The sequence below is a fragment of the Puma concolor genome, chromosome A2 (assembly GCF_028749965.1).
Source record: "Puma concolor isolate L17-30 chromosome A2, mPumCon1.1.hap2, whole genome shotgun sequence".
Taxonomy (NCBI): Eukaryota; Metazoa; Chordata; class Mammalia; order Carnivora; family Felidae; genus Puma; species Puma concolor.
In genome coordinates this window covers 121,976,518-121,998,502 of record NC_141668.1, presented here as the reverse complement: position 1 = coordinate 121,998,502, position 21,985 = coordinate 121,976,518, and the positions used below count along the sequence as shown (strand labels likewise).

General features: G+C 36.8%; 1 protein-coding gene across 7 annotated transcripts in view; it reads left to right on the top strand.

The window, feature by feature from the left end:
* The window catches only part of GRM7 (glutamate metabotropic receptor 7), a 900,471-nt gene that overhangs the window by 460,559 nt on the left and 417,927 nt on the right, over positions 1–21,985 (top strand). For all 7 annotated transcript variants that reach the window (XR_015248268.1, XM_086697538.1, XM_086697536.1 and 4 more), the window contains exon 4: positions 7,046–7,200. Coding sequence is in view for 6 of the 7 variants with exons in the window: in XM_086697538.1 (XP_086553664.1) it covers positions 7,046–7,200 (155 nt within the window). In the remaining variant the exon portion in view is untranslated. The remainder of the gene's footprint in view (positions 1–7,045; positions 7,201–21,985) is intronic.

The window sequence follows — 21,985 nt, the reverse complement described above, 5'->3', positions numbered from 1 at the left end:
ACAAATATATAAATGCAGTTATATTATGTATTTATCTTATAAGTGTTTTTTTAATATTTTATTTTTGAGAGACAGAGAGAGAGAGAGACAGAGTACAAGTGGGGGAGGGGCAGAGAGAAAGGCACAGAATCCATGAAGCAGGCTCCAGGCTCTGAGCTGTCAGCACAGAGCCTGACGTGGGGCTCGAACACATGAACCACGAGATCATGACCTGAGCCGAAGTCGGATGCTTAACCGACTGAGCCACTCAGGCACCCCTATCTTATAAGTGTTTTCAACATAAATGCCTAGAAAAGAAGTTTCCAGGACAAAGATGTATTCCAATATGAATGTTGTTTTCCAAAGAGATTGTGCTGGTATATATCTCCACTGGTGTGAAAGAACTGGATGGAATTACTTAGTCTCTGTCTTAGAATTCAAAATACACCATTTAATTTGAAGGTGAGTATCTTTTATTCAGAGTGAGGTTTAAGGGCTCAGCACATTACTGCATCCTGCTTGGATTACTGCACTGTCATCATTGTCAGCCTTCCGATTTTGTGCCTCTCCCCTCCACACACACCCTAAATGTTGTTTCTGAATCCATCTATCACTTTCCCAGTATTAAGCTCTGACCTAGGGTGTCAGGATTATTAAATGCCAAGCATAGTAAACCTGAAATTGAGATCCCTGAGGTATTTTGCAACTAATGAGCACTGTGTCACCTTGGGAAGTCTCCCCACTGTCACTCACCCCCATCCTGCTTCCCAATTTCTGAGGCCTCAGTTCTCCCATCAATAAAATGAAAATCCTTTTAAGCTCTTTTTCTGTTTATCCAGCCTCGTCCCACCTTTCTAGTCTTCATTCCCTGCTCCTTCATGTTTTGTGTTTCCTCACTCCCTGGTCTTGGTGTGTTCCCTTCTACCTGCCTAGAATGTTTTTTTTTTCCTTCCTCATTTTCTCATTCCAGTGCCATCTCTAGTGTGGCTTTCTGAGGGAAGATGTCTCTGAATGATGCACCTTTCGCAAATTCTTCATAGTTTATGTCACTAATGTTATTTTGCATTGCTTGATCATTTGTTTAGTGTCCATCTTCTCCACTAGTCTGTAAACACTGTAGAGGCAGAGGTGATACCTTTTTGGACTTCCTTCTGTACTTTAGTCCCTCACATGGTGTTTGGTAGATAGTAAATGCTCAAGAAATGGTACCAAATAAATGAATGAGTGAACTCACTATGCTAATGCACACTCTTTATTAATTTAAAGATAAGCTTCTCTATGTGAACTTCACAATGCTTTAAAATGTGGTCCTAATTTATCATTTAGACCTCATCCCCACTCATCCACTTCTATACCCAAAATGCATGGCTCTGGTCCTCTGGCAGTTCTAATGGCTTCTCCCCATGGTGTTTTGTTTTTTTTGTCTGTTTCTTCCTTCCTTCCTTCCTTCCTTTGATGGTGTTTTTTGTTTCTCTCCTTCTCTACCTGTTGAAATTGTCCATTTTTAAAGTCTGTCTCAAATATGCCCTTCTCCACGAAACTATTTCTGGCCATCCCTTAAATGTATTACTTCTCTTCTTACAAAATTCTAATATGTTGCTCCTAGGCCATTTTCTTCTACACTTTGTGTGGTAGTTACTTGAAAGATTTTGTCTTCATAATATTACTCTTTTGTTTTGTTTTTGCTTATTTCTCTCATCTCTATTGATCTCCTTAATTGTCTCATAAATATTTTTCATACATCATTTTACACATTTTCAAAGTATTGATAAGGTGTGGCTTTGTGTTTATTTCTAAATACATGGTATATGTCATGCAAAAATTACTGCAAATAGCTTTGGTGACTAATTCATCATAATACTCTTGGCTTGTAGATAATGTGTGGTTTTAATTTGGGCTGTAAAAATGCATACAATCCACTCAATAATTATCGGGGCGCCTAGGTGGCGCAGTCGGTTGAGCGTCCGACTTCAGCCAGGTCACGATCTCGCGGTCCGTGGGTTCGAGCCCCGCGTCAGGCTCTGGGCTGATGGCTCAGAGCCTGGAGCCTGTTTCCGATTCTGTGTCTCCCTCTCTCTCTACTCCTCCCCCGTTCATGCTCTGTCTCTCTCTGTCCCAAAAATAAATAAACGTTGAAAAAAAATAAAAAAAATAAAAAATAATTATGCTCGTTCTTTTTGTTATGGGGTTTGTGTGCTGAATATTATTGTATACTGTGATCCATAGCAGTGATAGCAGAAATAGTTCTTGAACGCAGTAATAAAATTTAAGTGCATTTATGTTTCTTCTAAAACATGATCTCAAATATAGTAATGTCTGAAGAGTACTGTTAACTCACAATATTATGTTATTTCTTTTTTCAGAAGATTTACACTGTAAATGGGAAATTTTGAGATTTCTTAGAACATTAACTTCAAATACTTTGTTAGAGAATAGCAGTGAGAAGATAGTAATATCTAGATTTTAAAGCTAAGACAAATGCTCAGTAAGTCAAGGCCACTGATAATTTGAATTTTAGACAATAGTGGATCCTTTTACTGAAACACTTTTTTTTCTGATTATAAAAGTAATACATAACTATTGTACATCCAGTGAAAAACATGGTAAAGTTTTTTGTTGTCGTTGCTCTTTATTAAAAGGAATCTTTAAGTTTACTTTGCCCTGATTATCTAGAAAAGATTAAGGTTAGAGAAACTAATCACAAGCAATGATTTTAAATAATCTCTATAAAATGTGAAATCCCAATAATCAGAGATAGAATAAAATTCTGGTTTAATGTTTACCATCACTTGTTCCCAAACATACAGATTTTCCCCAAAAGAATTTCTCACGTTTTATCTTCCACTGTTTGTAATTCACATTTCACTTAACCATAAGTATTTTTAAATAGTTTACTCTTAGTTTTCTTAATAAATAAGCTCACAGTTTTACATTTATATTAAAGTGAACATCTACTTTTTGCATTTTTTTAGTTTTGTCTTTTCTTCCTTGTTTTACTTGGCTTCTGCCCACCTTTGCATTTGCACTGTCTTCAATCTCAGCAACACCTTCTCAGTGGACTGTTAGGTTAACAATATGTTTTTAGCAGTATCCTTATTTTTCTGTGCTCTCAGATGACCCTGTACTTCTAACTATGTATATATATACATACACTGGCAAAGTTTAGCCAGCTTTTATTATATACGACTTGAATAACCTATTGCAGTTTTTATTCATTGATTTTTCTTTTTTAACAAGTGCTTGTGGAAAGCTAAGTATATTCACTTTTTTTTTCTAACGAAGCATATTCTTAACTACTTTTTAATCCATCCTTTGGATGCACTCTTGTTTGTTTAGACAGTCCCCTATTGCTCTACCTTTAGGTTGTCTGCAGTAACGAACATACATTTTTGACAGCGTTTTTGACATTTCCTTTGCATAGATTAGTAGAAATAGTATCTCTAGGTCAAGAGTACAAATGATTGATTGTGTTTATTTTTATTAAAATGAAAAACACCTATAAAAATTAAAATATAAGTGAAACACTTTGATACAAACAGCAGTGTCCAGTCCCTTCAGACTCTCTGGTTAAGCTCTTTTTGAGCAGTTATTTTAATTCTTTCAGCTATTTCTTCCTGTCTTATCTGCATAATGTGCCAATAACACAATTTTGGAATTATTAAGTTTGAATATTATCTATTAATTCCTCTTATGTTAGGTAGAATTTGGCTCACTTGTACCCTCCCTATTCTCTCAACGTTATCCTATAAGGTTTTCATTTAACAGAAACGAGTACGTGCTTTATTATGATTATATAAATATTATATACCACAGCATCAGATCTTTTTTCTATGATATGATTTTTTTGGGCAAAAGGTTTAGTTTTTCAAAGCATTCATATGATGATTTTTTACTTGCTTTTTCTTACTAATGTCCTACGTCTCACATCTGTTTCCATATATTCATGTGAAAGATAATCCATGAGTTCCATTTTTTTTTTCCTGGACACTTACCTTCTCAAATATCCATCTTCCTGTTTTATTCTGGACCAATCTATATCATGGTAAGAAATTTTTCCCTGTCACTCATTTATGTTTATGGTTTCTTTCCTCATTTTGCTGTAGCATGCTCTTCAAAACTTTCTAGTAAAGGCTAAATTCAAGGAAAACATTTTGTGTTGCATGCCTAAAAAATGTTCTCATTCTCCATATTTACTTAGTAGTTGGAACAGTTAGGCATAGCTTCATGTTTGTTTGTTTGTTTGTTTGTTTAAGTGTTTATTTTTAAGAGCATGCAAGCTGGGGAGAGGCAGAGACAGGGGGACAGAGGATCTGAAGCAGGCTCTGAAGTGGGCTCAGAGCTGACAGTCTTGACAGCAGTAAGCTCGATGTGGGGCTCAAACTCATGAACCCCAAGATCGTGATCTGAGCTAAAGTTGGATTTTCAACTGTCCGAGCCATCCAGGTGGCTTCAGACTTATTTTTTTTTTTTTCAACGTTTTTTTTTTTTTATTTATTTATTTTTGGGACAGAGAGAGACAGAGCATGAACGGGGGAGGGGCAGAGAGAGAGGGAGACACAGAATCGGAAACAGGCTCCAGGCTCTGAGCCATCAGCCCAGAGCCCGACGCGGGGCTCGAACTCACAGACCGCGAGATCGTGACCTGGCTGAAGTCGGACGCTTAACCGACTGCGCCACCCAGGCGCCCCTAGACTTATTTTTAATTACATGATACCTGGCACATAAATGATTTTCAGCCAATAGCTATGGTGGCTAATGAGTTGTAGGACTTGTAACTTGCAGGGAGTTTGAGGTTCTAATTTTGGATGGAAAGTCTGTAAGTTCTAGAGGACATATATGCTAATTCTGTTAGTACTGGGATTCTTTGTGTGTTAAATATTAGAATTCCAGATTATAATTTTTTTTTTTCTCAGAATTTGGAAGGCATTGCTCCACTATCCATCATCTTTTGTTTGCTTGGTTTTTGTTTGTTTGATTGTTTTTGCTATTAAGGGGTTGGTGATATTCTGCTTCTTATTTTTCTCCCTGTGTCCTGATCTTCTTTTGGAAGCTTTTAGGATATTTTAATTTTTTTCCCCAGAAATCTTAAATTGTGTGACATGCTTGATTTTTCCCCATTATTTTGTTGAGTGAATCTTTTAAATTTGGAAATTCATATTATCAATTTCTTGGTCTCTTCTTCATTAAAAATATATTGTTACAAAATTCACTCTGTTGTCTCTGTATATTTGTTCTGGAAGTTTTATTAGCTGAATATATGTGTCCCTAGATTCATTCTTTAAGACTCTTATATTTTCTGAAATGTGTTCTACCTTTTTGTTGTTGTTTTGCTTTCTGGATAATTTTCTTCACTCTTTTTTTTTTCTCTTCTAACATATTTCATATTTTAATAACTAAGAGCTATTTCCCATTGTTTGTTTCTATTTTCTATGTTATCTCGTTCTTGATTATAGAAGATATGATAATTCTTATTTAAATATATTTGTTTTTGTTCTTTTCTATATGTTTCTCTGCCCCACTATACATCAGTTTCCTTTTTGTGTTAACTTATTTGGTTTCTAGTTTACATTGGAGATTTTCTGCAATTACAGGTGATTTCTGGAAGTTCCCATTTGAGAGAAAGACCAAAGAGTTCTTGATACATGGACAGTGCATATCACCTAAAAGGGCTCTCAGTTGTCTGGTTAGACATCCAAGTTGCCATTCCATTAGAGGGTATCTCTATGGCAGTATATAGAATTATTCTTCTAGGGTGGTCCAGATTTTTTGAGAAAAGCTGTTTTCTCCCGGGGGAGACACTCTCTTAGTTTTCAGCATTCTGTAGGCAGAAGTGTAAATTTCCCAGAGAGTCTTACCATTTTAATACTTAGTGATAAATTTAGCTTATAATTAACAGGTTTAATTCAACATTTCTCATTCACAACTTTCTGGTATTTGGATGTTTACAATATCAGAACCTATTCCTTATAGTTTTAATAGAAAATTACCATTCCATTTTCTGCCAAGAAGAAAAAGAATTTGGCCATGTACCTATGTGACAAAGTACCTCCAAGTCTTGAGAAACAAACAAATCATTTCTCCTGTGGTATGACCCACCAGAGGACTCTTAGTTGTAGCTTCCTCTGTTCTACAAATGCAATCACCTTATCCACCTCTTCTTTCTTCCAAAAATATATTATAACTGTACCATGATTGATTACTTTTCATTTTGTTTTATTTGCCTTGTTGCCCTTGATATCTATATTTATATCTATATCTATATCTATATCTATATCTATATCTATACCTATATCTATCTATATAAATTTTAAATGTTTATTTTTGAGAGAGATACAGAGACACAGCACAAGCAGGGGAGGGGCAGAGAGAGAGAGAGGGAGACACAGAATCCAAAACAGACTCAGGCTCTGAGCTTTCAACACAGAGCCCGACACGGGGCTTGGACTCAGGAACGGCGAGACCATGACCTGAGCTGAGACACTTAACTGACTGAGCCACTCAAGTGCCCCATTTATATAGTATTTTTATTTATAAAACTGGGCTGTAAAATTTTCAAGTATGGCATACTTGTTCATTTCAATGAATAATTTAAGACCCTTAATTTAGATTGACATGGTGCTTTCCAGAAATTATATAGACCACCAGCAGTGAATGCAAACTCTCATTTCTCCAGCCCCATGCCCAGATTCACAAAACAAAACAAATCTTTTGGTCAACATGAAAAGCAAGTGTGATATCTTACCCTATTTTACATTTCCCTCCTTTCTAATGTATATGAATATGTATCTCCAGCTTACGGGTTATTTATATTTCTCCTTTTGTCATTTGTCTTTTACTGTTTCTTTCCTATTTTCTTCAAGCTGTTATGATCATATTTCTTAGTGACTTATAAAATTTCTTTATATATGCAGGGATATAAATCCTTTGACGTACTTCTTTTTTGCCATTGATTACTTACTTTTTGAGAACTGGTAGCTTGCTTTCCTTCTGCTTGATTCCTAATTGATATATATACGTTCAGCAGCTGTTCCTTATCATTAATATAACTTTTTCTGTTTTTTCACAGGCAGATCCTTGCAGCAGCCAAAAGAGCTGACCAAGTAGGCCATTTTCTTTGGGTGGGATCAGACAGCTGGGGTTCCAAAATAAACCCACTGCACCAGCATGAAGATATTGCAGAAGGAGCCATCACCATTCAGCCCAAGCGAGCAACAGTCGAAGGTATGGGTTTTAACCATTGTAAAATATGCTAAGAGACTGGTTTGTGCCATACAGGATGGCTCATTCAGGCGTCTCTTTGAGGATTTGGTATTTTTACATAATGTATGCAGTGTAATTTCAAACTTGTAGCCATGAAGTGCACATTAGGCCATATATCTCGTCTGTTCTTTTCATTGATAGTCCTCTTTTGAAGAGATCATGTGTTTTTATAATATCAAAATTCTTATTTTTTTTTTATTGTGGCACCAGAGCTTTCTGAGAGAAGAGCATCACCATTAATAAGTGAAATAATAACACAATCCAAGTGTACATAAGTGAACTGCATTTTTCTGAAAGAATATTTTCCCTTTGCAATGTATCCATTACTTCTACAGCAGAATAACTCTGGGGATTCTTTTCTTTGTTACTTTGTGGAGTGTCTTCCAGCCCCCAGGATCTCACTGCATACCACCTCTCTCAGGCACCAACATCACCTTGCCTTCATGGGTCTCTTTTTTTCTCACTCTCTTTCTCTTGCCTTCCTAAATCATTGCCTCTTTCTTTTCCTTTGCCTTCCTTGCTGCTACAAAGAGTCTTCAAGAGGAAGAATGAGGAGAGGGTGTTTATTGGTATCCTTCTGATCTAACAGAAGTTGCTGACTACAATTTATGTTCTCCTTTAATTTGAAAAGAAAAGTTATTTTGAAAAGAAGATACTGTGAAGAAAAGGAACTCCTCCACTGGTATCCTGCTTTGTGTTTCTTTTCTGGTGGACCGTGTCTCCAAAGATTCCCTAAAACATGCTTGCTTTGCACGTTAAAAAAGCCTCTATCCTCTCACTCAAAAAGGGATCAAATATTTGCATTTCTTTCTATTCTGTCTCCACTCCAGTATAATTAATTATTCTCCCCAGAAGACTGCATGGTCTATGGAGACCTTTTTAAACAAGCCAGGTTGTGGTTCAGTCACTGTTGCCTTTCTGTGTTATCTGGGGGAGATAAAGATCCCATGAGTCACCCATGTGTTCATTGGGAGGCTTTGAATTCATTTCATTCCCCAGTACGCGTCCTGAGAAGATTGCTTATCTTACAACACAGACCAATGCATTTGCAGATGGGTTGCAAAAATAAAAGATAACATTTTAACTATCTCCACTCCTTTTCACTAAAAATTTTGAGTATCCACCATATGTCTTGCTCTGTTCTGAAAGTTGAAAAACAAGATGAGGACAAAATCCTTACTTTCAAGGCATACAGAGCTGAGAGAAGGTGTCAAAAATAGCCATTGACTGAGTAACATGAGAAACACTGTAAATGCAATACGGAATCGATACCACAGGGTACAAAGGAGATACTGTGGAAGTTTCTCTGAGTGGTGGTGTTGCAGTTGGGGATACTCCTGAGAGGAGCTAAAGTCATGACTTGAAATGTATCAGGCAGGTGAGGAGAAGAACACCATCCACCCCCAACCCAGGGACAGAAACAGAAGAGTGAAGGAGCAGGGCATGCTGGAATAACAGTAAATAATTCATTCTACAGCACAACCCTGAAATCCTGAAATCCTTATGGTTCTTTAAAAATGTTCCCACTTACAGGGCATTGGGACAACTCTTTTCTCTCCTAGAGTTCCAGTCACTGCACTATTGGCCTAATTAACTCCTAATTCTGTCCTTTAGGACTTTGCTCAGACATTAATTTTCCTTGGAAGCTACATGTGACCATTCCACCTCAGCCAGGTTTGGGTTAGACACCCTTTCTGTTGCTTCTGTGGCATCCTTCATGACCCCTACCATTGTAGCATCTCTTTACTTGTCTCTGTCTAGAAACATATCTGTTATGTATGCCCTGCATTGTGTCCCCAGCACCAGTACCCCTTGGCCTGCATATGGAAGATACTCAAACAGATTTTTAAGTGTTTGGATGCTGAGATGGGTGGAGGAATCACAGACCACCTGACATCCTGCCATAAAATATGGCAGGGAAACGGGCCAGAGTTGGATTATGAAGGGTCTTGAAATTATGCTAAGGAAAGTGTTCTTTATTCTAAAAGTCTGGGCAGTGTCTGGAAAGTAGAATGTGATCAAAGGTGGTTAGAATGTTCACTCAGGTGATGTTATGGAGAAGTGAAGTGTAAGAGTCAGGTGAGAATGAAAGCAAGTAAGGAATGAGTGAGGTCCTTTCTTCCTTGGCTGTAGATGCCTCAAGACATGGATGCCTATACTCCATGGTTACTAGCTCCAGTTTCATGATATTTAGGGAAATTATTAAGTATCTTGAAGTTTTTATCAATTCTTGAAAAAAAATTTCCCGCTGTGTATTTAGGGATACACAAAGTTCTCTTTTTTTGGGTGGGGAGAGGGGTGATACGCAAAGCTCTTAAATCAAACACAAAACAACATCCTAGATCTGAAAAAAACATATTTATATCTACATTTGTATCTATATCAATGTCTATATCTATATCTATGCCATTTATATCTATATCTCTCTTTTGGGGAGGGGTTGTTCCAAACAATGAATTGAGAGAGAGATATTGTTAAAATTGGAACACGGTAGGGCAGCAACTCTTTATACAAAACTCTCTGCTCCTAACCAGATAAAAATGAGGATTTTCTCTCTTTCTCTCTCTCTCTCTCTCTCTCTCTCTCTCTTTCTCTCTTTCTCCCTTTGGCTGGTGTGTGTGGCTTATGTCTAGCCATATTGTCTATGTGCATTGCTACAAAGAACAGACTAGAGTTGCTCACTTAGAAGATGAGACATCAAGATTGTCACTGTGCATTTATAGTGACACACTCCTAAAGAAGTGCAAAAAGAAATGCATTTGCTTGCACTAAGGTTTGTAAAGCAAGCTATGAAATATCCCAAATGAAACTAATAAAATGGAGAATATTCTGTATCAGCAAATAAGTTGTCCTCTCCTAATGTTTCTTTTTTCTTTTTGATAAATATCCCATATTGATTTCTACTGTCGTGGAACATCCTCCAAATATTTATAATACTCCTATATCCCTGTATCTTTGTGTTTTGTAATGTTGTATGTACAAATGCAAACAGGAAAAAGGCAATCAATAATCAACATGTTTCTTTTCTTTAGATTTATATTTTGAACATGTTCAGCAAAGATCTGAATTTTTGGCTGGTCTTTTCTCTATCTGCATGAATAATTAACAATAAATTGCTTTAGGCAAAATTGCTAGCAAGCACATGGCCTCTGTGAGAGTAGTGCTCATCTTCTTTTATCTTCTATCTGTATTTATTCTCCATTTATAGAAGAAAGGGCTTCTGTGTTTGCTAGCCAAGTGTGTTGTTCTTCCCCCTTTCAATTTGATGTTGATAGGAATTGTGCCCGGGAAAGGTCGGCCATGGCCCTGATCGCTGCCCAACACTCACAGGATATCTGGAGAACGTCTCCACAACTTGGCAGCTCTCCTCCAGCTCCTGAGCCAAAACACTTCTGTAATTTTCAGTGTCTCTGAATTGTCTGATGAGCCAAGGGATCTCTGGCATTTTCCTCTTTTCTGTTGCCCCATTAACTAGGATTTTCTGTCATCCTTTCCAGCCCCCAACAAGTCCTCAGAGCAAAAAATGTCCATGTTGCTTTCAACTCTTTGCCCTACAAAGTGCTCTGCTTCTCTGAGAATAGGCTGTCCAAGGCAGCCTCTAATTATAGTCAACAGGGATTATGGACCAGTATCTTTTCATCTCTGCTATAATCATTAACATTAGGGAGCTAGTGTAATGAAGGGTGGATTTTCAAAGCTAACTATAATGGCTCTGACTATTGGTGATGTTTTCAAATGTGTCTGTGGAACAGCTTGGTTCCTGAATTATATCTGCAATCTATGTAGGAGAGACAAAAAATGCTCTGGACCTGGCATAAAAAGTTGGTTATTTCATGCTTTTTTAATTCAAGACTGAAATGAATTCTTTATTTTTCCTAAAACTGGAGATCAAAGCTATGAAGAGCTAAACTAAAATATTTCTGGCTCCAATTTAGATGTGTCCTACTTTAGCCTTCCTTGATTACCTAGAATGTTCCACACATATCACAAGGTTTTGTAGGTGAATGGCAGAAAATGACAAGAAAGAAAACATTGCCTTAAACCACAGTGCTATTTCTGAGCAATGCATATGCCTTTTAGAGCTATAACTGGTTTAATAAGAGAGCAATGAGAGTTTTGCATGTTCAGTGTCATGACAATTGGTTTATTGAATCTTTTATAAATACTGGTAAACTCTAGCAGGGTATCAGGCACCAACCTAAACAGTGAGATATAGCAAGTGACAGTCTAGACCAGGTCCTTGCTCTCATTAGTTGCCTACTTAATTTAGAAGTGACAGGTGATTTAAAAAAAAAAAAAGTATAAACAAGAAAATATCATATTAGAATAATTTTACATTTTCCCCCTAAAAACCAGCTTGCAAATTATGGAGATACGAAGGAGGAAGAGAGACCAGGACACAATACAGGTCCAAACAAAGATTGGGAGAATGTGGGTGCAGGTCAGTGGCTCAAGCCTCTGTAGCCTACTCTAGATTCCTGGCTCATATCCATAACAGATTCTTTCAGTGCTTAAAATCCACCAAAGTTTCCCATTTCCCTATTTCTTACTTCTCTGGAAAATAACTTTTTCTTCAAGACAGATCAAATCATTAGTATTTTCAAAAGACTTCCTGCTTTTCTCAGAGTTAGTCTACCCTGCAAAAGCAAACTCATTGCTCCCAAGTCTAAAATGTGCTACATGCCCCCTTTCCTGAAAGCACCAAACACACCAGGCTCACCTGTGGCACTTACAACTAGAATCTGAACCTTAAGGGCAGTGCCTACCACTCATGGCTTCCTTGAGTTTATCCATCTTGCACCTCTTGCGTTCTTTGTATGTCTTGCCTTTTTTTTCAATTTTGGAGAGACTATCTGGGCAGCACTGGCCTGTGGCTTAATTAGCTGACTTGCTGGAATGTTCCAAATACAAAAGGGAAGCCTCAGCTCTGACTCCTCAGAAAGTAGGAAGGCACAGGTAAGGCTGTTTGTCTTAGACACTCCATGGGCACTTCCTTTCTGAACTGTACTGTTTCTACTCATAGACAGAGAGAGATGGTGAGCAGATCATGGGTGTGACAAGAATAGGTATGTGAAGAAAAACGCCATCTCATTTTTTATCTTGTGTTGTTTAAATTAGACATTGTTGGCCTTGAGCAAGTGGTAAGAAATGTAAACAGAGAAATCTCAATTGAAAGTAACTAAGGAGAGCTGAGAACAATTCACTTTATGTGTATAAAGTCCCAGGTTTGGGGCCATGCCTTTTCCTGTCTCATAGGATAGACAATTTCTTTTTCTTTATTTTTTTTAGGAAGATTTTTCTTTTTTTCTTTTTTTTATTTATTGAAATTTTTAGTTAACATACAGCCCAATATTGGCTTCAGAAGGAGAATTGAGTGATTCATCACTTACATACAACACCCAGTGCTCATCACAACAATGCCCTTCTTAACATCCATCACCCATTTAGCCCATCTCCCACCCACTTCACTCCATCAACCCTATATTTGTTCTCTACTGTTGAGTCTCTTGTTGTTTGTTTCCCTCCCTTCTGTTCCCCCCTTCCCATATGTTCATCTGTTTTGTTTCTTAAATTATACATATGAGTGAATTAATATAGTATTTGTCTTTCTCTGATTGACTTATCTCACTTAGCACAATACATTGTAGCTGCATCCACATCATAGCAAATGGCAAGATTTTATTCTTTTTTGATGGCTGAGTAATATTCCTGTGTGTGTGTGTGTGTGTGTGTCAAACTACCAAAACTGAAACAGAAAGAGAAAATTTGAACAGATTCATAATCAGCAAAGAAATTGAATCAGTAATCAGAAATCTCCCAAGATACAAGAGTCTTGGGCCAGATGGCTTCCCAGAGGATACATGCTTTCTTAATGGGCTTCGCTTAACTGACCACCAATAATTTCCTAACCAGTGAATATGTAAACCAAAAAGAATGTATCCATTCTGTTTGCATGATATGCTGTCTGATGTCCCCAGTACCCTGAACACTCCCCGTTAATAATCGGATCCCTAGTATGTCCCACCAGTTTAATTTTTAGCTCTCAGGAATAGCTATTTTTGATTCTAAATGTATTTACTGCAGTAATATGTATTACCATAATTATTTCATGTAATGAAAATCATATAAACCAATGAAGTGAGTGCAGAGAGAGTAAAAGAGAATGAGAGATGCTATTTCAAAGAAGATACATTTGAGTTCCTTGGAAAGATTTGATAAGTTTGTAACTGTTAGTTGTGGGCTAAATTTGGTGGAAATTTTTAAAGGAAATCATAAACACTAGAAACATACTGCACTTAACTACTGGTCAACTACCTTCAAGTTTTTATTTCACTTTAAAGACCACAAAACTGAATTTTATTATAGTTGATTTTTTTCAAGATTATAACAGGGAGGCCAAATGGGTGATGTATATTTGGAAAAAATTTTCATGATCATACACCAGAAGATTGGCAAGTGAGTGTGTGTGTGTGTGTGTGTGTGTGTGTGTATGGATGGATTTTGAGTCAAAATATTTGATATATTTATGTATTTTTAATGATTCTTTGCCAAGATATGTTTTATTAATTGACCTACCTTGGGTCTCAATAATATTTAACTATTATTTAATTATAAAGTTTCCAATATATTTACATTTGGGCTTTCCCTTTCCTAGGACTTAAGTTTTTCACCTGTAGGTGAAAATTTTCAACTCTATCATCCCCAAAGGGTCCTTCATTGTGAGAGTGATTATCTGTTATTTCTGCCTACCCTGCATCCATTCTCTCCACTTGTTACAGCCCCCACATTCTCACCTGCAGAGCCCCACACTCTACTTACTGTCAGCTCATGTGACTCAGGTGACACTGATTCAAAACCTTGACTCAGAGATAAGGCGTGGAGTTCATATCACACCCCTGGCTCCCCATGTCTGGATCAGGACTTCGCATGTTTACCAACTATAGACTCCTGTTACTTGTATAAGATCCGTCAGAATGGGCTTCTGTAACTTACAACTCAAATGACTTAACAAATATGATTGCATATTAGGACAGTCTGATGCCAGGCCTTTTGTTAAATCTTGTATCTTCTCTGAGTTACATCCTTTCCAAGTGCTATTTACCTCACATGGATGTCCCTTTTGAATTATTCTCCCCTTCTTTATCCCTCTCTTGTGAAATCTATATATTCTTGTCTTATGAGACCATTAGTCTCATCAACCCTATGATGTTTTCCTTCCCTTGTCGCCTGAGCCTTATTCCTAATCCCATTATCTCAGCCATGCAGTGGCTATTCTGTTCATGAAGCATCTTCACATATAATCAGTTATTCTAAGTTATATATCGCAGAATGTTGATGAAGTCTAAGTGATGGCTTCAGATATTCCTGAGAAATACTGATGAACTATCAGATCGCTCTCCCAAAATCTAATTGTTTCAGAATTGAGCAGACCTGTGAGAGAGAATCCCTTCTAAAGGAAGAATGACAAAATTAGTCTGATCCAGTAAGAAAGTCTTAGTTGTCAAAAGAAAGAGACCAAGTTATTCTTCCCAGGCCAGAACCCATTGAATTCACACATGATTTCCATAGGGAACAGTCAGACTCCACAAAAAAAAAAAAAAAAAAAAAAAAGTCTCAGTTGGATAGACTAAGCTACACTGTGGTGACCAACTCTCAGTAAGTAACACAACAACAAATAGTACTCACCCATGTGAAGTACTCTCTGACTCTAGGAGACATTGCAGGGTAGTTGGCCTCCATGTATTTGCTTAGCCTTCTAGGCTGTTTCTATCTTATGGCATATCCATATCAATACATTCTGTGCTGTGTTGCCAAAAAGAAAGAATGGCACATTCACAAACTATTCTTAAATGCCTTTATTTTGAAGGGATGCGCTTTATTGCAACCTTAACTTCTTTGGCCAAAGCAAGTCAAAACAAATTCTCTCTTCAAGGGAAATTCTGCTGAATATTGCTGAAACTAATTCGTATCCATCTCAAGTTCCATTTTCCTAAAAACTTTGTCAGCCATTGGGACACTCATAGTAATACCTTGGAATGTCCTAACAGGAGTCCAACATATGGAGAGAATAGCATTCTCTGCTACTTTGCCCCAGACCTCTGAATAGCTTTGACACCATGTGCACTGCCTTGGCAGCAATGCAAAGCAGGGGATCCTGGTGTTACTGGAAAACATGATGCTTGGCAGAGCTCTGGAAGTTCCACTGAACCCAGAAGATATCCAAAGGAAAACAGTGACTCCTAGGAAATAGTAAGATATTTGACAGACTTGTTTGTGAGAATGTATGTGATACCCTTGAAGATAATGTGCATGAACCACATAGGAAAGTGTCAGTGGGGCTTGTGAGGGCCTAGATAATGTGACTCCATTTATTCCTGCAGTCTGTGAGGTTTGAGAAAATTCCAGTTACCTCCGAGAATGCAGATTTGTAATTTATGGCCTATGCTCTTAACTCTTGAAACAACAGTCATTCTTTCACCCTTCTTTTTGGCCAGAAGGGTGGAAGCCTCCTCATTCTGTGAAGGTTTAAAATGCCAACTGTTCACTTACCCACGTCTCCCTGCATTTATGGGATGAGCAGGTGAAAACATTTTCTGAAGGAGGCTCTCAGAAATATTTTCCTCTCTCGAAAAAATGCATGCTACTATAGCAACTATCTAACTTATTTATTATCCAAATCCAGGACAAATTAGAAATAAAAGAGGGGATAAATTGCAATTGTCCCAGGCAAAGCAGAGTATGTGCCCATCCGTCTCACAAGGAGAAAAATCCCTGCCTTCCCTTTTTCTTGTGTTTGTCATGTTATTTTGTGAGGACAGGATACTTGTAATGATGGCAGTCCCCTTAATGAGAGAAGTGAATGACAACTGAGGAAAGCTAGGAGACAGATGGAAAACCTGGGTCCATAATGACTTAAATTGTTGAAACAATCCTGGAATTATTTACCTCAGGATTTCTTTTCATGTGAGAACAATTACCCTTTATCTTTAAGCCACTGTTAAGCTAGATATTTTGTTACATGCAGCCTAAGGTAATCTTAATCATGCATCTGTCTTATTCACTTCTGTAGACCCAGCATTTTCAAAAGGCCTGTAAAGGAAATGACGGTCATAAATATTTGTTGAATAAATAGATTTTATAAAATGATGCTTTTTAAAAACACATTATGTTTTTAGAGCAGTTTTAGGTTTACAGCAAAACCAAGAGGCAGGTACAGATATTTCCCACTTACTCTTGCCCCAACATATGTGTAGTCTACCCTATTATCGCTATCACTCAGCAAAGTGGCACATTTTTTTTCCAGTGATAAACCTACCTTGACCTAAAATAACCACCCAAAGTACATCATTTACCTTAGGCTTCACCCTTGGTGTTGTATATGCTGTGGGTTTGGAAAAATGTATAATGATATATATTTATCATAATAATATCATACAGAGTATTTTCACTGCCCTTAGTACCCTTTGTGTTCTGCCTATTAATCCCCCCCCACACACACACACACACACAAGCAACCACAGATCTTTTATTATCCCCATAGATTTTCCTTTTCTAGAATGTTTTATCACTGGAATAATAATACTAAGTAGACTTTTTAGATTGGATTATTTAACTTAGTAATATGTATTTAAGGTTCATCCATGTATTTTCATGCCTTGGTAACTCATTTCTTTCTAGTGATGACTAATATTTTATTGTCTGGATGTACCACAGTTTATGTATCCATTCAACTACTGAAGAACATCTTGATTGCTTCTAAGGTTTGGCAGTTATGAATAAAGCTGCTATAAACATCCATGTGCAGGATTTTTGTGGACATGTTTCCAACTGCTTTGAGTAAATACTAAGAAGCTTAATTGTTGGAATGTATGGTAAGACTATGTTGTTTTGAAGAAACTGTGGAATTCTCTCACAAAGTGGCTATACCATTTTGTATTCCCTCCAGCAATGAATGAGTGTTCCTGCTGTTCTTTGTCCCTCCCAGAATTTAGTGTTGTCAGTGTGCAAGAGTTTGGCTATTCTAATAGTGCTATCCCACTGTTGTTTTAATTTCAATTTCCCTGGTGATATATGATATGGAGCATCTTTTTGTGCACATATTTATGTCCATATATTTTATTTGGTGAGGTGTCTGTTAAGGTCTTTGGCCATTTTTTAAATCAGTTCTTTTTTTTTTTATTGATGAGTTTTAAGTGTTCCTTATATATTTTTGGTAAGGACTTTGTATCAGATTCGTATTTTGCCAATATTTTCTTCTACTCGGTGGTTTGTCTTCCATTTCTCTAAATATTTTCTTTGCTAGAGCAGAGGTTTTTCATTTTAATGAAGTCCCGTTTATCAGTTGTTTCTTTCATGGATTGTTACTTTCATGTTGTATCTTAAAAGGCATCACCATACCTAAGGGCGTCTAGAATTTTTCCTATGATCTCTTCTAAGAGTTTCAAAGTTTTGTGTTTTACATTTGGGTCTTTGATCCATTTTGAGTTAGTTTTTGTGAAGGGTGTTAGTTTGTATCTAGATGTGATATTTTGCATGTAGATGTCCAATTGAACCATTTGTTGATGAGGTTATATTTGCTCCATTGTCTTGCTTTGCTCCTTTGTCAAAGATTATATTTATGACAGACTATTTCTGGGCTCTGTATTCTATTCATGATTTTTTGTCTATTATTTCACAGATACCATATTGTCTCAATTACTATAGCTTTATAGTAAGTCTTGAAGTTGGGTAGAGTCACTCTTCCAGGTTTTTTCTTCTCCTTCCATATTGTGCCAGGTATTCTAGGTCTTTTGCCTCCCCATATCAATTGTAGAATCAGTTCGTCAATATCCATAAAATAACTTGCTGGGATTTTTATTGGGAATGCATTATATTGGGATTGCATATCTATAGATCGCATTGGAAAGAACTGGCATCTTGACAATATTAAATCTTCCTATCTATGAATGTGGAATATCTCTCCATTGTTGTGGTTCTCTGATTTCATTTATCAGAGTTTTATAGTTTTATTCATACAGATCTCATACCTATTTTATAGATTTATACCTAGTTATTTTTGAGGCGCTAATATAAATGTTATTGTGTTTTTAATTTCAAATTTCACTTTTATATTTTTGTTATAGAGGGAAGCAATTGATTTCTATATATTAACCTTTTATTCTGCAACTTTCTTATAAATGTTTACGAGTTCCAGGAGGTTTTTGTTATGGTGGTTGTTGATTCATTTGATTTTCTACATAGATGATCATGTTATCTGTGAAAGAGGACACTTTTATATTTTTCTTCACTATTTATATAACTTTTATTTCCTTTTCTAGCATAATTAAATCACCAAGGAATTCTAGTATGGTGTTGAAAATGAGTAGTGTGGGGGACAACCCTTGCTTTGTACCTTATCATTGTGGGGAAATTTTGAGTTTTTCAGCATTAAGTATGTTAGCTGTAGGGTTTTTTTTGTAAATATAATATCTTTTAAAATATATGTAGTCTGGGGGCGCCTGGGTGGCACAGTCGGTTAAGCGTCCGACTTCAGCCAGGTCACGATCTCGCGGTCCGTGAGTTCGAGCCCCGCGACAGGCTCTGGGCTGACGGCTCAGAGCCTGGAGCCTGTTTCCGATTCTGTGTCTCCCTCTCTCTCTGCCCCTCGCCCGTTCATGCTCTGTCTCTCTCTGTCCCAAAAATAAATAAACGTTGAAAAAAAAATTTTAAATATATGTAGTCTGTAAGATAAGTCATATCACTGTAGAGTAAAAGTTCAGATAGTCAAGAATGCTTGTTGCTTTCATTGTATATGCCTATATGTATCACCCTAAGTAATATTATCTTAAGTATTATTATTAAGTGAAGTCATTTCATAAGACTTTGTATAAGAATTATAAGTTATATGAAAATATCCAATGCCAGAATTACCCATGAAGGAAAAATGTAAACTAGAGAATGCTCTTAGACTTGTGAAATCAGAACAGTGTGTGTTTCATACAGGCAACAAAATTGTAAAACAAGGGGGAAGGATTTATTATTGCAAAGAAATACACTTCCATTTTGAAATTATAAATGTGTAAATGTTGACAACCTAATTTTAATTTTGATTGGAAAAAGCAGAATGTGAAAGTATATTAATAAACATGTTTTGGGGTCAAGGAAATATTATACCAATAATATTACTAAGGACTTCACTGGATTATCACTTTCTACACTATGGAGATTATTTCTTTAAATAAATAATGACTGTTATGTGATCTTTGCCCAACTGAGAACTGATTGTAATGTATTCTCAGGGTTATAGACTGTTCATCCAACTGTGTTACTACCAAATTTCCTCCCTGAGTTATCACTTATAGGAACTGTCACTTTATAAATGTACCTCTCTTTTTCTTTACCCGCTCCCAAATTACTTTTTATTTTATAGCATCATCACTAATGTTTCTTTATATTGCATAACTGTAGTAGGATGTAGAAGAGACCATTTATTGTCAGTTAATGTTAACAAATCTTGACTGTCTACTATATTGAAGGTATTAGTTAGGTACTGGTAGCCAGAAAAGAAAGATCCTTGCCCTCGTGGAGATTATGCACTCACAGAGGGGAACAGATAATAATTAACAGACATAATAAATAGGTAAATAAAAAATATTAGCAGGAAATAAATTATATAAATTCTGTCTCTTCATTGATATTCTTATTTTGTCCATTCATCATTCTCCTGGTTTTGTTTAGTTCTTTGTCCATGGTTTCCTTAGCTCTTTGAGTATATTTAAGACAATTGACTTAAAATCCTTTTCTAGTAAGTTAAAAATGTCTAGGCTTCCTAAAGCATGGTTTCTGTCCTTTTTTTCTTTGAATGGTCTATAATTTACTATTTATTTGTAACTTTGTGATTTTGTTGTTGTTGTTGAGAACTGAAAATTTGAATATTATAATGTGATAACTCTGATCATCAGATTCTAAATCTTTTCTATGGTTTGATATTATTCATTATGGAAGGCTGCAGCTGTTGGTTTGCTTCATGAGTTTTCCAAACATGAAGACTGTATTCCTTGTCATGTGTGGTCAGTAAAGTGCCTGCTCTATTACCTTGTATTCAGCTAGTGTTTTCGCAGAGTTCTTTGAATGCCAGGGGATAAAAAACAAACAAACAAACAAACAAACAAACCAAAAAAATGCCTTTCATGGTAAATTAGTTTGTTTGGGCTCTCATATAAAAGCCCTGCAAAATAGATGGCTTAAGCTGGAGCAATTTATTGTCTCACAGTTCTAGAGGCTAGAAGTCCAAGATCATGGTTTTGGCAGGGTTGTTTCTTTTCAGAGGTATGAAAGAAATCTGTTTCATGCCCCTTTTGTAGTTTCTGATAATTTGCTGAGAAAGCAAGCATTCCCAGGCTTGCTTTTATTTTTCACATGTTTTCCCTGTCTGTCTCCCTGTCCCACTTTTCCTTTTGTATAAGGACAGTGGTAATATTGGACTATGGTTTACCCTAAAGACCTCATCTTAACTAATTATATCTGTAATGGTCTTATTTTCAAATAAGGGTATCTGTGAGTTACTGGTTATGAACTCACCAAATAAATTTTGACAGGATCCAATTAAAACATACCACCCAGTCTTGTGGGTTGGCTCTGTTCTGGGGAAATACTTCAAGGCTTAACCAAGCCATGTATAATTCTGCCTTAACATTTTCTTTCTTTCTTTCTTTCTTTCTTTCTTTCTTTCTTTCTTGTTTATTTATTTATTCTTGAGAGAAAGCATAAGCAGATGAGGAGAAGAGAGACAAAGAGAGCACAAGCAGGGGAGTGGCAGACAGAGAGGGAGACACAGAGTCTGAAGCCGGCTCCAGGCTCTGAGCTGTAAGCACAGAGCTCAACGTAGGGCTTAAACCCACAGACCATGAGATTATGACCTGAGTCAAAGTTGGGTGCTCAACTGACTGAGCCACCCAGATGCCTGTGCCTTAACCTTTTCCTCCTGCATGTTGAGCCTAGAGATTAGCCAAAGATGAGAGATTAAGGTCTCAGGTATTTCCAGGGCACCCATCCTGCCCTCTCTTTTGTTTTGTTTTGTTTTGTGTTTTGTTTCATTTGTTTGTTTTTGTGGTTTTCTAAATTCCCAGGGCACACAGGCACTTGTGAATGTTTTAATTTACCAAAGAAATTATCTTTTCAGATTTTTCTCCTAGGGTTTAGGCTGTCTATTGTATGCTTCAATTATAATTTTTAGCTCTAGATGCCTGTGGGCTTTTCATTCACTTTATAATGATTAAGAACACTATTTACCTCATTCCCACACTTAATGATTTCCAAGTTAGGCAAAACAGAGACTATTAAGTTGTTTTAATCCTTCAGGTACCCCCCAGAAAGGTTAGAATAAAAAAACACAACACTTTTCTAATAAGGTCTGCTCTGCTTTCTTCCCAGAACCAAGTACAAGGGTCTCACTCTAGGAATGCAGGCTGTGGCCTTCAGGCTGTCCAGACTGCCATTGAGATAGGGAGTGGATGAGAAAAAAGCAAATAAAAAAGCCACAAAGCTTTCCTAACATTGTAAAGTTGTCTTTTTTTCTTGATTTTGCATTCACTTGGTTGCTGTAAACCTTTCAGTGTCTTCCAGAGTTCTGACAAAGTTGGTCTTGATAGTTTCTGATTATTTTTGGTATTTCTTTGGAGGGACAAGAGTTTACAACTTCCTATAGAAAACAGTGTAGTTGTACTGGGGGCGGAGCATGCCTGGTGTATGTGAGAAAAAGGAATTT